General features: G+C 39.0%; 1 protein-coding gene and 1 pseudogene across 1 annotated transcript; one reads left to right on the plus strand and one right to left on the minus strand.

Annotated features, from left to right (window-relative positions):
• The first annotated feature begins 307 nt into the window (after positions 1 to 307).
• Positions 308 to 1,986, plus strand: LOC149812101 (AAA-ATPase At4g30250 pseudogene; annotated as a pseudogene).
• Positions 1,987 to 9,922: 7,936 nt separating this feature from the next.
• On the minus strand, positions 9,923 to 12,841 carry LOC149812102 (uncharacterized). The gene is made up of 4 exons (XM_089992977.1): positions 12,647 to 12,841; positions 12,359 to 12,529; positions 11,905 to 11,980; positions 9,923 to 10,272 (listed from the first exon to the last, which is right to left on the minus strand). The coding sequence occupies exons 1-4, from the start codon at positions 12,839 to 12,841 to the stop codon at positions 9,923 to 9,925; spliced, it is 792 nt and encodes a 263-aa protein (XP_089849103.1).
• Between the last annotated feature and the right edge of the window lie 2,565 nt (positions 12,842 to 15,406).

The following is a 15,406-nucleotide window of genomic DNA, read 5'->3' on the forward strand; positions in this document are numbered from 1 at the left end:
TATGTAATTCTAATTGGATTCGTATAGTTTTTCTTATGAAAAATCTGGTCAGAGTGGATCTAGACTTGATATTGGGACCTCTTAATCTGATCCGAGCCGAGGGTGTCGAACTGTTGAAAGGTAATTTGGTAATTTTATCCGCAAAATCAAATAGTAGTTAGGAACCATCGTAGGAAAGTTCACTAAAGTGACAGTTTTGAAATATACGACTATCTCAAGGGTGGTATGGTAAGCTATGCCAAAATAAATAAAAGGGAAACGACAGACTGGAGAAGCGTTAAGAAGGGTGAGACAGAATACAAAGAGAGCAAGAAAAGCATAGATAGAGACAAAGAAAGAATCGGGTGAATGATGGAGGTGTTAGCCCAGCTGTGGTCGTTCCTGGGACTGCTCACCGTCGTCCAGAACGTCCTCCCATCCCAGCTCCTCTCCCTCCTGCAGTCCTGGTGGGAGTCCCTCCAGGACGTCCTCAACCCCTACTCCTACTTCGAGATCCCCGAGTTCAACGGCTACTACGGGGTGGACGTCAACGACCTGTACCGGCAGGTCCACCTGTACCTCAACACCCTAAACGCCTCCTCCTCCCGCAGGGTCACCCTGACCCGCGCCAAGACCTCCCGCACCATCTCCTTCATGGTCTCCCCCAACCACACCCTGGAGGACTCCTTCCGCGGCCACCGCCTCTGGTGGACCCACCACGTCGACACCGTCCAGGACTCCCTCGAGGAGAAGCGCAGCTTCTGCCTCAAGCTCTCCAAGTCCCACCGCAAGTCCGTCCTTCCCGACTACCTCGCCGAGATCTCCGCTCGAGCCGAGGAGTTCGAGCGCGTCTCCCGCGAGCGGCGCCTCTACACCAACAACGGCCACGCCGCCTGCGAGCTCGGCTGGGCCTCCGTTCCCTTCCGCCACCCCGCTACGTTCGACACGCTTGCGTTAGAACCGGAGCTCAAGCAGTCGTTGATCGCCGATCTCACAGCGTTTACCAACAGCAGAGATTTCTATAAGCGAATCGGCCGGCCATGGAAACGGGGTTACCTGCTTCACGGCCCACCGGGGACCGGAAAATCGAGCTTGATCGCGGCGATGGCGAACTTCTTGCACTACGATGTGTACGATCTCGAGCTCACCAAAGTCGTGGACAACTCCGAGCTGAGAGCGCTGCTCATTCAGACGACCAACAAATCGCTCATTGTGATCGAAGACATAGACTGCTCCCTCGATCTCACGGAGCGGCTGGCGAAGAAGCCGCGGATGGAGAGCAGAAGATGTGGGAGGAGGTCGAGCTCGGAGTCGGAGGACTCAGAGAGTCGGGTGACGCTGTCGGGACTGCTGAACTTCACCGACGGGCTGTGGTCGTGCTGCGGGGAGGAGCGGATCGTGGTGTTCACGACGAACCACAAGGACAACGTCGACGCCGCGCTCGTGCGGTGCGGCCGGATGGACGTGCACGTGTTGCTGTCCGCGTGCGGGCCGCACGCGTTCAGGTCGCTGGCGCTCAACTACCTTGGGCTGGCTGACCACGATCTCTTCCCCGTCGTCGACCGATGCATCCAGTCCGGCGGCGGGCTGACGCCGGCGGAGGTCGGGGAGATTCTGATCAAGCATAAGGACGACGCAGACGCCGCCGTTAGAGCCGTTATCATCGCGATGCAGGTGAGCGTCCTGCGCGGCCGCCGTGAGAATGATGTTGGTGATGAAGATGAATTGGTGGCGAGGATGGAGAAGAAGATCAGCAGCTTCCTCTTGGAGACGCCTGAAGATGAAAAGGGAGGTGTCGACGACAAGAAGGCCAAGATCAGAGGGAGATGGCAGAGGAAGGTGAGGTGCTTTGTGAGGATGAGGATGCTGACGAGGTCCGAGTCTGTAAATGGGATTTGAAGTGTGTTTTTGTTATTTTAGTCACCCTTTGTTGTTGTGTATGATAAAGGGGAAGTGCCTGTAACTAACCGTTAAGAATAGGAGGCAATGAGTGTTTCTATCTTTTTATTTTCTATCTTTTTTCCTTTGCTTCTTGTCTAGTGATGCTGTTAAAAGAAAAACGTCACAAGTCTCAATTTGGGGAAAATCTTGCTATGTTTTGAGAATTTTGCTTCTTCTTTTTTTTAAATAAAACTTTGGGTAATTATTTTTTTTTAAGACAAGCTGGGGTTAGGCAGACCCCTACCAGCTATTCAACATACAATTATTAGGTTTTGAACCTGCAACGTCCCACCACAAGAAGACGTGCACTGACAACTCCTACCAATCACGCGGAGCACCCGTTGGTAGCTTAGGTAATTATTTGCATATACAAAAAATACATAGAAGATTTGTAAAAGTGTAAACAAAAATATAATGAATATGAAAACAGGCAATATTTTTTATTATATTTCCATTTCAAAATATCGATGATATACTTGGGACTTGGTCACAATACAAGCAGGGCTGAGAAACTGGACGAGTAGCTCGCAGTTCGGCTCGGCGCCGACCTCAGTTACAAGCCATCTCGTTTAGGTAAATGAGCCGGCGAGCTCAGTTACAAGCCATCTTGTTTAGGTAAATGAGCCGAGTACAAACATGGCAGGCTCGGCTCAGCTCAGCTCGTATAGGCTCGTTTTACATATTATATATTTTTATATTATATATTTTATAGATTATATTATATATGTAGATACATATTATTCATATATTTTATATATTATCAAGCTTTAAAAAACAATTTGTTTAAAAAATGAGCCAGCTAGTAACAAGCTTGGGCTTGGCTCGTCTCGTGACTAGCTCACGAGCTAAGCCTGAGCAGAGATGTAGATTTAACTAGCCGAACGTCGAAGAGCCCAAACTCAGCTCATTCGGCTCGTTCATCGGCCTTAGTTGCCCGGACCCCCTGCAGTGTCTCCTGTTTGATCCCGGCCATCATGATCATGATTTTTTATATTTGAAAGTTGCAAATGGTTGGTCCATTACAGCCACAAGTTCAAAGCATGGTCTGCCCAGAGGCTGACATAGATAATGTGGGTCCCAGTCAGCCAGTTTAGATTGTGGTCATATTCACAAATATCACTGAGGTTTTGAAAAATCTGGTGATATTATGCCTTACCGATGATATTTCCAATGTGGAAAATCCCCACGATATCATGAGATTCCAAAATCCCCTCTATTTTCGATATTTCATTATTTTTATTTTTTAGATACCCTAGTAGTTTATTATATTTTTTAAAACAACATTTTCCTAAGTTGGCCCAATATATGTAGGGTCAGTATAACCAACATTTTCACTGGCGTTACTTAAAATAACGTCAGTGTTTCGTGTAGAGCCACTAACTGCCTATGCTATAACTTATTATTCTATTCATTACCAAGATATGAATATTTATTAGCACAATTGAGCAGGATTTTTTTCTTGAGAGGAAAGATATATTAAATTTTATGAGAGACTTCTCTCGAAATTAAAAAAATTTGAAGTTTTCATACATGCAAAGAGGCAGATTTTTATAAAAATACTAAGATCATGGTGTCTTGTACCTGGGAATGAGTTACAGAATAAAGGAAATCAACTCAAGGTGTCTGCCTTATCCATACATACTAAGATCATGGTGGAAGCATGATAAGATATCATAATCAAGTGCACCAAGAACCTGGCCTAGACAGAAAGAGGGGTTCCAACCTCTCTGACAAATATCGTGAGATTTTATAAAAATTTCGCTGATATACAGCGAGAAATTGCCTGAAAATTTAAAACGGTAATTTCTCGTGAGATTTTAAAATGTGACAAATATCATGATATTTATATTTTTAAAAGATATTTATCATGAAAACCCCCAAGTTTTTTATTTTTAAATGTGTTTTATTTATATTTTCTTATAAATTTATTTATTTATTCCTAAGATTTTGCCGAAAAAAAATGCAAGATTTATGAAAATTTTCAAAACCTCCCAAGTTTTTTTCAGATTTTTATCTTTTTTAACTTTTGTCACTATGGTTCCAACCAGGACTATTAAAGTGGAGACCATCTTAGTTTCACCGGAATCCTTGTTTGACAAATATATCAAATTAAACAGATTGAGAAGGCCTAGTTCATTTCCTTTCAAAAAAAAAAAAACAGAGAGAAGGCCTAGCTCATTGTAGAGATATCAAACGATGTGAAAAAGAAAAGACTGTTATATGCATATCCTATTTCTCTAAATTTTGGACAATAGGCTAATTTGTTATCTTCTCTATATCAACACCATTCTCTTCCCATATAGTGTTGCTTTTAAGCTTTTAAACCTTTTTTTATAGGCAAGCTGGGGTTTGGTAGACCCATATTGTAAGTTGTGAGTATAGAAACGGGTGAACCCGAGTCAAAGGGTGTATGTTGTTACTCAACCAATCATCACAAACAAATCTTTTATTTACAGCCTCTAACCTTTCTCACTTGGTATATAATGCCGCAATTTTTATACCGAAAAAATGTAAGAATTTTTTTTGTAACACACTTTTGAAAACCCATTTAAGTATTGGGCGGGTTACAATATCAAACACACACATGAGAGACTAGAATCAATTTAATCAAACTATGCATTTAATTAAAGAAATGTCAAATCCTTAACTAGTCTCAAAAATCGATCAGATGATCTAGAGCAACCTTAAGCCTCTCATCCTCACAAGCCAGTCTCACTAGTTATCTCAGCGTAATATGCGTCAAGCCGTTGAATGGCAGTAAGGTAATCCCAACTCATAAATATATCAAGAAATCAACCACATAATCCTTGCATTTTTTAAAAAACCAAAGCACTCGTAACACAGATTATTGCATAGCATAAGAACATACAAATTAAGATTATAATATCTAGAATCATAATAAGCATACAAGCATCTACAAATCTCTCTTACTCACATGTAAGAATGATTGTAGAAATTAATAATCAAGATCACATAAATCAATTATGCCAGATGAAATAATTAATGCATGAAGACTCGACGAATATGCATGGAATCCATATTAAGACCAAATAAAATATAATGTTGTGAATCATCCGAACACATTATTACACTGTTCTTCTTTCTTTACTTAGGGGTACACTCTCAAGACTTTACTTCAAATCATCTATTGTAAGGGAGGTATATTTATTTGTGTGTCTTATTTTTTCTGAGGATATAAAGAGTCTAAACTAAACTACTCACTGGAGCGGCCTAAGGCTATGAGAACCTCACAATGGTCCATGTGGAATCCTTATTCTTACTCTGCAGAGTGATTGACTACTTACCCACGCTTTTTTGGTATTCTGGTTCCATAAAATCGATGACTGGGAACCAAGAGAAAGTTTTGCTCTCCGAAATACACAACGTGGTATGTCAGGTCATGTGTACCCCTACTCTCTTCAAGGTAAGTAGATTTAAATGGGCTACTTGGTGTTTATGACATCGGGCTCATTTCTAAATTCGATACACTAAGCATTGGGCTCCTAAGCCCTAGGTTCCACTCGGGGTAATCCATTATGATGCCTCACTAAGCTTGAGTCTAGTACCTCCTCATCCACTCAAAGGTACCATTCGCTCACTAAGATAGCTCATTTGAATATCTCATACGTAACACCCCTACATCCGCTCTTGGGTGACCCTGAGCTTTCCCTCATATGTGTTTAATGAGTATGTTTACCTATTTCAATAACCAAATGCATCCCTGGCACTTGACCTCTTGTGTAAGCATGTATTTTATGGCTTACTACACTAACATACTCTCTAACTCACACATCATGATGCATGTGATTCAAACCCACATAACATGAACCACACACTTATGCAACCAACTCATTCATGCATTGCACCCACATGGTTCATCTATGTGCCTAAACTTCATAGGCTATCATGTGGACCAACATGCAACCATGCATAACAAAAAAAAAATACTTACATGCCATATGAATATAAATTTTATATCATAATCCAGCCAATAAGAACATGAAGCTAAACTTTACTTATGTCTAAGCAAAATAATCTAACTTAAAATATGTTTCACTGGTCAAAACACACATAACATTCAAGTTGTGTTCGTGTTGTCCACGGCTTTGTAGCTTCCTGTACAAAGCTCACAAAAGCCCCAAAAAATTCCACACATAATAAGGGATGTCAACTTTTATCTTCAATTCAAAGCTTGGAAAAATTCCATTCCAGTTGTTCGTAGTAATTTTTGGACTAAAGTGTATTTTTCTGTCCTAACCATACATGTTAGAACCCAGCTTTTAAAACAATTATTGAACAAATCACAATATTTCAAACAAAATCTATCAAAAATATTTTTTTATGATAGCTCTACTCAACAACTTTTCAATGAATTAAATTTCATTGAAAAACTTCTTGCCTTTGATTTTCTAGATTTTCTACATTGATCCCTATCTTGGCACAATTCTGATTCTGAATTTTTGCAAAATCCATAAACTCACCCGATTTGGAATAGCTTCTGGACCTCACAGGTAAGACATAAAATTTTTGATTTATTTTTCTCTGATCCGTTGTCAAGTCAAGTAAACCTTATCTGGAAATCAGGCCCATTCAAGTTAAACCTGATTTTCTCCATCAAGTCTGCCCAAAAAAGGTCTTGCACATAGGATAACAAATCTACTGCCTGTTGCATCATCTGTTTAGGACACTTTCGGACACCAAAAGGATTCAGTAATTTTATATGATCTCTCCTACGTATCTGAGAGGTCTTCATAAATTTTTACGTTGTCTTACACTGCCTCTAATTTTTGTGATTTTTCTACTGACTCTGGTCGGATAGAAAAATCATTGTTGTACAAGACAATAAACAAGCACATTGCAAACTTAACACATTTCATATTCAACATCATAAAACACATCAAAACCCTTCATGAAACCAATGCTCAACAACTGATATTAATGCTTTCAGTATGATCAACATGCTTATGCGGTATGACGACAAAAAATCAAACCCTAAGCATGGTTTTATATGATCTTTCATATTGGGATCGTAGCAAAATGCATCTCTAAAACAAAATATAATCACACATGCAACCTAATCAAGTCAATAAACATAAAAACACATTAACAAGCTTCAGATCATCATATGAATCATAAGGTATGCTGAAACATAATCCAAATAGCCTACGTTTAATAAAAAAGAATAGGTTTTAGCATAACTCACACATTTTTTACCAAACCTTAAAAGAAACTATAACCGAGTACCATAACACCTAGTTTTATTTTTATAAAAATTTAGATTCTAATCCTTATAAAATCTCTAAAAAGGGTGCTAATCTGATCCAACCTTAGATCTGATCGAACCCACCATGAAAAACACATGATCTATGTGTTGTATCCCAACTATATCTATAAGAAAAAAGAACCCTACCTCGTACATGCGTGTATAGGTTCTCATACCTTCGCCTCCCATTACAAAAGCTTCAAACCGTGAAGTTTTAATGGCTGCATACCTCCTCTATGTTGGACGATAGAGAGAGAGAGAGAGATAGCAAACTTGTAGAAAGAGGGAGAGAACAAGAGAGAAAGAGAGCTAAGAGAGATAGGGGGAGAGATAAGGGGGGCGTCCAAGGGGATTTTCCCCTTTTCGTGGAGTGGTTGTTTCCCAAATCACCTCTCTATCTCTTTGGTGGGCCCCACTAGGGAGGAGCGCCCAGCCAAATCCCCAAAAAAATATGAGAGAGGTGGCTTCCCAAACCACCTCTCATCTCTAACCGTACGGGCCTCACTAGGGGTCGACCCACCTATTCCCTCTTTTTTTTTCTAACCCCGACTAACCTAGTTAATTAAGTAACTAACCTAATTTACCATGTGAAGTCCACTTTGGGGGGCATCCCACCCGCTTCTAGAATTCTCTAATTAAATTAATTAATTAATTAATTAATTTGATAATATCTCTAACTTTCTAATTGGCTTGAAATCTATTACATTTACCTACTTAATAAAAGAGAGAGTTACCAAACTCTAGTAACTTTTCTATTCTACCAAATTTATTCTTAATTATCTTTATTTAAATAATTATTCATAATTTCAAATGTGATGGGACCCCTCTGAAGAATCTCTACGCATTATAGACTTGCTACTTGGTGTAGAGAGGGTGTAAAAGACCATTATACCCCTAGCTACCTTTACATCCCCTACGGGCTCCCACATTGACACATGATGCCCCTCAAGGTTGAGCACGACCCACTATGCCCCATATGCCACATATGGCATCCTACAGGAACTTTGGGTTGTGTCCAAAATATGGTCCAGTCATTTTTCAAATTTGTTTTTGAATCAAAACTAAGTTTTAAAAAAAGCAAAATGGATACCGGTTCATTTTGAAAAATGCATTTTTTAATCTAACCTAAATCTAAATTTGCTAATTTGGATCTCCTACTATATCCATGACCCATTACGAATCTAACTTGGGTTCAAATTCAAATTTAACCCTTGAATTTTGCTTGAATTTAACTTGATTTTAACTCAAATTTAACCTAAATTTTGCTTGAATTTAAAAGTTAAATTAAACAAATTTTGCAGGTATTACATCCTACCCCCTTAAAGAAATTTTGTTTGCAAAATTAAAAACTTACTTGAATAAGTGAAGGTATTTCTCCTTTATGTTGGACGCAGGCTCCTACGTACACTCTTCGATTCTGTAGTGTTGTCAACGCACATTAATTAGGGGTACAGTCTAGCTCCATAACACATGTTCCGTGTGGTCCATAATCTAAATTGGGCATTCTTTCACGATCAAGGCCGCCTGTAACTCCACATCCTCGTACTGGATCACGTGAAATAGATCATGCACGAACTTGCATAGCATGGACATATGAAATACATTATGAATCTATGCGTATTGGGCAATAATGTCACTCGATAAGTTGTTGCTTTTATTCTCTTTAGAACGTCAAATGGTCCAACATATCTGAGACTTAGTTTTCCTTTTTTGAAAAACCTAAATATACTTTTAGTAGGGGACACTAGGACAAAAACAAAGCCTCCCATCTCAAAAGTGAGTTCTCGTCTACGCTAGTCCGTGTAACTTTTCTGTCTACTCTAAGTTGTCAAGAGTTTGCCCTGTATCTTTCGCACCTGCTGAGCGTAGTGCTCAATAACAATTGGTGCCTTTAATATCCTGGCACCAACCTCATCCCAGTAGAGTGGTGATCTGCACAGTCGCCCGTATAGTGCCTCGTAAGGCATCATCCCTATACTGGTGTGGTAGCTATTGTTATAGGCAAACTTTGTCAAAACAACATGGTTGTCTCAGTCGTCTCTCAAGTCCAAGACACATACATTATCTCTTTGACATACCGATCCACCAAATTCACCTAAAGACTGGCTGAATCTGATAGGGAGGAAATGAGTTAACTTTATGAGTTGATCCATCATTACCCAAATCACATCCTTACCCCTACGGGTCCTGGGTAAACCCACCATGAAGTCAATTGTGATTCATGCCCACTTTCACTGAAGGATCTCAATTTACTGCAATAATCTGCTAGGTCTCCGATGCTTTATCATGATCTGCAGATAAGTAAAGCATCTAGACACATACTCAACCACTTTCCTCTTTATATTTGTCCACCAGTAACTGAAAAGTTAAAGGGTACAGGTAAAGATTAGGCTTTTATTACAGAGGTATAAATTTAATTAAAGTTATCCAAACTTTTTACCTCCTTTACAGATCCTTGTATATCTTGGTACTATCAGGGTGGATGGTGTACATGCTCTTATGGGCCTTATTCAGAAGCTTTTCTCGAATTTGTGAGTCACTAGGTACCCTTAGTTTATGCTCAAACCATATTATCTAATCTTCTTCAAAATATAGGGCCAACTTGTTCTGCTTGCAAGCATCCCACATTTGTGCGAACTGCAGATCCTTTTTCTGTTTCTTAATAATTATGCCTATCAATTCAGTCCTTGCGACCATACTAGATATGCTAATCCTTCCTTGATATGGTTCAAAGGGTTTCTACTCAATAAGGTCCTCAGTCAGGCTCCATAAACTAGCCAAAACACTATTCGCTTTATAGCTAAGGGCGTTTTTTATCACAGTTGCCTTCCCTGTGTGGTACGCAATCATGAACTCATAATCTTTTATGAATTCCAACCATATGTGTTGTTGCATGTTCAACTCTTTATGAGTAAATAAGTACTTGGGGTCCTTGTGATTGGTGAATACCTCAAACTGCTCATCATACAAGTAATGTCTCTGAATCTTCAAAGTGAAGACAACCACAACTGACTCTAAGTCATGAATAAGATAATTCCTCTCATGCACCTTCAATTGTGGGAAAACGTAGATATCTCCCAAACCTGTACCTAAGGAATCCATGTAAACTATAACACCTTCTCACCCATACGACAAGGTCAAGAGTGGGGTTGTAGTGAGCTTTTCCTTTAGAGGCCTGAAGCTCTTGTTGTACTTGATATCCCATACAAACTTAGTCCCCTTCCGTAGTAATTTAGGGCAATCCATGAAAATTCTATATAAATTGCATATAGTACCTTGCTAACCCTAGAAAACTATGTATCTCAGTTATATTTTATGGTGGCTTCCATTCCAATATTGTTGACACCATAAATTCAAACATCGATGATTTCATAAATCTTATAGAGTCATTAAAATTTCCAACTAAAATCCTTGAATAATAAAAAAAATTGATCGTTTACCTTCAATGGACCATAGATACTTCGTTCTTTGCTATTACATGGCCCAAAAATATGACTTTCTCAAGCCAAAATTTGCACTTAGAGAACTTAGAATGATCCTCAGATAATTTCTATGTGCCTTGATGCTCTCTAAATAAAGTAGGATATCATCGATAAAGATAATAACAAACTGATCCAATTATAATCTGAATATCCAATTTATATGATCCATAAACGCTATTGGGGTGTTCGTAAGCCTGAAGGGTATAACTACGAACTCATAGTGCCTGTAGTGCATTCTGAATGTTGTTTTAGGGATGTCTTCATCCCTGATCCTCAGTTGGTGATATTCAGATCATAGGTTGATCTTTGAAAATACCTTCACAACACCAATAATCCAAATAAAAGTCTGAATTCTACGCTCTCATTTAGGGTACAAAATCCAAAAATTGTTTAAATTATAATTATCTTGGCCCTCTGGAGTTGATCGAATAAGTTCTCGATCCTTGACAATGGGTACTTATTCTTGATAGTCGTCTGGTTAAGCATCTTGTAGTCGATACATAACCTCAAAGACCCATTTTTTCTTCATAAAAAGGGTGATGCACTCCATGGTGATACACCAGGCCTAATAAATCTTTTCTCATGCAATTCTTGCAACTACTTCTTTAGCTCATCGAGTTCAGCTGGTGCTATCTAGTACGAAGCTTTATAGATTAGAGTTGTTTCAAGCACCAATTATATGGCAAAATCAACTTTTCGGGTATGAAGTGACCCAGGTAGCTCCTCAGGAAACACATCATAAAACTCTATTGCCATGTCCAAGTCCTTTAGGCTGGTCGACCTATGCTTCAACAGTGTGACACTGGCCAAAAAAGCTTCACAGTTGTTCTCTATCTCCGAGCTTTCATGGCGGAGATCAATTTGACCTTCTCCATAGGCTTTCTTGCCTTATACTCTAGGACAGGTTGATCTGGGTGAATGAACCTGATTCACCTCTCTCAATAGTACATACATGTATAGTGCTTGTATAACCAATCTATCCCTAGATGACATCATACCCAATCATATCCAAGATGATTAGGTTGGCGGGTAGGTTATGTTCTACTATTAAAAATTCTATATCAGGGAGATACCTTTTAGCGATGGTCCTATTACTCGAGGGAGTTACAACTTCAAGTACATAGTTCAAATTTATAGGTTAAACAATCAACATACAAGAAAAGCAGGTAGAAACAAATGAGTGAGTCGCTTCTGTATTAAGAAGGATCCTAGCATTAAATCTAGCAATAGAAAGGGTACCTTCGATGACATCAACATACTGGTCCAGCTTCGCCACTATGGTGGCATAGAAATGACCTGTAGTCTTCTTTGCTCCCTAATATTGTTGTTGATGCAGCTATTGCTGAGGTTGTAAAGGTTGTCCCTCAAGTGACTGATACCCTCCCATTTGTTTTCTCTGTGGGCATTCCTTAATGAAGTGCACAATCTGACTGCAGTGAAGACACACTCTTGTATCTCTGGGGTATGGTTGCTTGTTATGGAACTGGTTGCACTTTTGATAATGGTTCCTATTCTTTTTTTGTTGCTTCCCAGCTTCTTGGGACTGCTTTCCCTTCTTGGCAGATGACTCCGACTGGTTTCTGCCAAATTTTCTTTTCTGGCCCCACTTCTTCTAACCACTCAAAGAATGACCAAATGACTTTCCCTAGGCCCTCTCTGCCTTGACTCAGTCGTTGTTGAGCAAGGTGATCACCTCAATAATCTCACTCAGCATCCAAGGCTTACTTGTATAGACCTTGGTCCTCAGGGCCGGCTTCAAACCCCAGACAAGCTTCATAGTCCGATCAACATCTTCTGTGTAGAGGTTGGGGTAGTAGCACTCTAACTCCTGATATCTAGAGATGTAATCCTTCAAATTCTCAGTCTACCGCAGGTCTAAAAATTTCTACATTTTCTTATCCCGAACGTGCTTCGGGATGTAGGTCTCATAAAAGATTTGAAGGAACTACTCCTAGGTCACCGGTCTGCTATAGAATCAGACTGCATTGGTGGTCTCCCACCACTTCTTTGCCTGCTCCTTCAGGCAGTACGTCTCAAATGTGACCTGTGAGTCCATCGAGACCTCCAGAACATGAAAGATCTTCTTGATCTCCCTGACCCAATTCTCTGTGACTTGTAGGTCGACCTTGCCCTTAAAGGCGGGCAGATACATATTCATGAACTTCTTATATGTCATGCCACCTATCCCGGCAGCCTAACGATCATGAGCCATGTGTTGAAGGTTAGCTCACATGGAATCCATCATTGCGGCATGTTGCCCAATGATCCCCGTGAGGTTGTTAAGCATGTCCATAATATCATTATAGCGCCTTTGACAAGCCGTCTATTCATAAATAGAAAATAAAATAAAATGAATTCTTGGTCAAACTCATGTGCCATGTCCTTAGCATGTGTCTAGGTTCTCGCATAAAACTATAGTTCTGAAGTAATACCATGCTCAAACTAAATAAGGCTACAACCAAAACATACTTACAATGATGGACGGTTGTTCGGCTTGCCAAATGTCGCAATTCTTCTGTTGGCTCTGATACCAAAAATTATAACACCCCAATTTTTATACGAAAAAAAATTAGAATTTTTTCTTTTGACTGAGATAGTTGGAGTTAGGCAAACCTCTGCTAGTTATAAAACTATACCATTTGGGATTCAAATTTGCAATATCCCAACACAAGGAGACATGCACTAACTACTCCTGCGAGACAAGCGGAGCCCCCATATCTGGGAGGTCCCCATAAATTTTTACATTCGTTTGACAACGTCTCTAAGTTCTGTGATTTTTCTACCGACTAGTCGAATAGAAAAATCACTGTTGTATAAGACAAGAAATAGTCATATTTTAAAATTGACATATTTTATGCTCATCATAAAACATATAAAAACCCTTCATGAAACCAATGCTCAACATCCAATATTCATGCTTTCAGTATGATCAATATACTTATGGGGCATGACGATAAAAAATAAAACCCTAAGCATGATTCTGTATGCTCTTTCATATTGAAATCGTAGCAAAACACATCTCTAAAATAAAATATAAGCACACACGCAACCTAATCAAGTCAATAAATATAAAAACACATTAACATGCTTTAGATCATCATATGAATCATAAGGTATGCTGAAACATAATCCAAATAGCATAAGTTTAATGAAAAATAATAGGGTTTAACACAACCCATTCATTTTCTACCAAACCTTAAAAGAAACTGTAACTGAGTACCATAACACCTAGTTTTATTTTTAAAAAAATTCAAATTCTATTCCTTATAAAATCTTTGAAAAAGCTACTAATCTGATCCAACCTTAGATATGATTGAATCCACCATGAAAAACACATGATTTATGTCTCGGATCCCAACTATATCTATAAGTAAGAAAACCCTACCATGTGCGTGTATATATAGGTTCTTGTGCCTTCGTCTTATATTACAAAAGCTTCAAACCATGCAGCTTTAATGGCTGCACACCTCCTCTATGTTGGACAATAGAGAGAGAGAGAGAGAGAGAGAGAGAGAGATAGTAAACTCATGGAAAGAGGAAGAGAACAATAGAGAAAGAGAGAGCTAAGAGAGATAGAGAGATAAAGGGGACGTCCAAGGGGATTTTCTCCCTTTTCGTGGAGAGGTGGTTTCCCAAACCACCTCTTTATCTCTTTGGTGAGACTCACTAGGGAGGAGTGCCCAGCCAAATCCTCAAAAAATAAGGGAGAGTTGGTTTTACAAACCACCTTTCATCTATATCTATGTGGGCTCCACTAGGGGTCAAACCACCTATTCTTTCTCTTTTTTTTATGTTTTTTAACCCCGACTAACCTAGTTAATCATGTAACTAACCTAATTTACTATGTGGGGTCCACTGAGGGTATCCCACCCTCTTCTAGATTCCTCTAATTAAATTTATTTATTTATTTATTTGATAATATTTTTAACTCCTTATGCGGTTTAAAATCTATTACATTTACCTACTTAGTAAAAGAGAGTTACCAAACTCACTTCTTTATTTTATCAAATTTATTCTTAATTATCTTTATTTAAATAATTATTCATAATTTTAAATGTCATGGGATCCACCTAAAAAACCTCTATGCATTATAGACTCGCCACTTGGTGTAGAGACAGTATAAAAGACCATTATACCCCTGATCACCTTTACACCCCCTATAGGCCCCCACATTGACATGTGGTACCCTACTAAGTTGTGCGTGATCCACTGGACCCTATATGCTACATGTGGCATGCTACAAGGACTTTGGGTTTGGTCCAAAATATGGCCCAGTCATTTGTCAAATTTGTTTATGGATCCAATCCAAGTTAAAAAAACAAAAACAAAATGGTTGGGTTTATATTAAAAAATACATTTTTTAATCCAACCCAAAACCAAAATTGCTAATTTGGATCTCCTACCATATCCATGATTCATGTCAAATCTAACTAGGGTCCGAATTCAAATTCAACCCTTGAATTTTGCTTGAATTTAACTTGATTTTAACCTAAATTTTACTTAATTTTAAAAGTTAAATTAAACAAATTTCACACGTATTACATGGTATGTTGAGATTCTTAGATTTCTTGTAATTTTTTCATGTATGTTCAACCATGGCTTTGAAGGCCCTTTTGTAACACTTAAGAGGGTTGAAATGAGACATGTCCAATAGAGAAGTGCTTCTTCAACTCAAGGGTTGCATCCCTTGGATTCAAAGAGGGAATGTAACTATACATTAATATATATTATTATCTTATGA

The sequence above is a fragment of the Nuphar pumila genome, chromosome 17 (genome assembly GCF_984573655.1).
Source record: "Nuphar pumila chromosome 17, dmNupPumi1.hap1.1, whole genome shotgun sequence".
Classification (NCBI taxonomy): Eukaryota; Viridiplantae; Streptophyta; class Magnoliopsida; order Nymphaeales; family Nymphaeaceae; genus Nuphar; species Nuphar pumila.

Coding starts and splice junctions, on each gene's coding strand:
- LOC149812102 (XM_089992977.1), bottom strand. CDS start 12,841: ATGACATATAAGAAGTTCATGAATATGTATCTGCCCGCCTTTAAGGGC. Junction 12,530..12,646: donor GGTGGGAGACCACCAATGCA/GTCTGATTCTAT, acceptor GACCTGCGGTAG/ACTGAGAATTTGAAGGATTA. Junction 11,981..12,358: donor TGCTGAGTGAGATTATTGAG/GTGATCACCTTG, acceptor CAACAATATTAG/GGAGCAAAGAAGACTACAGG.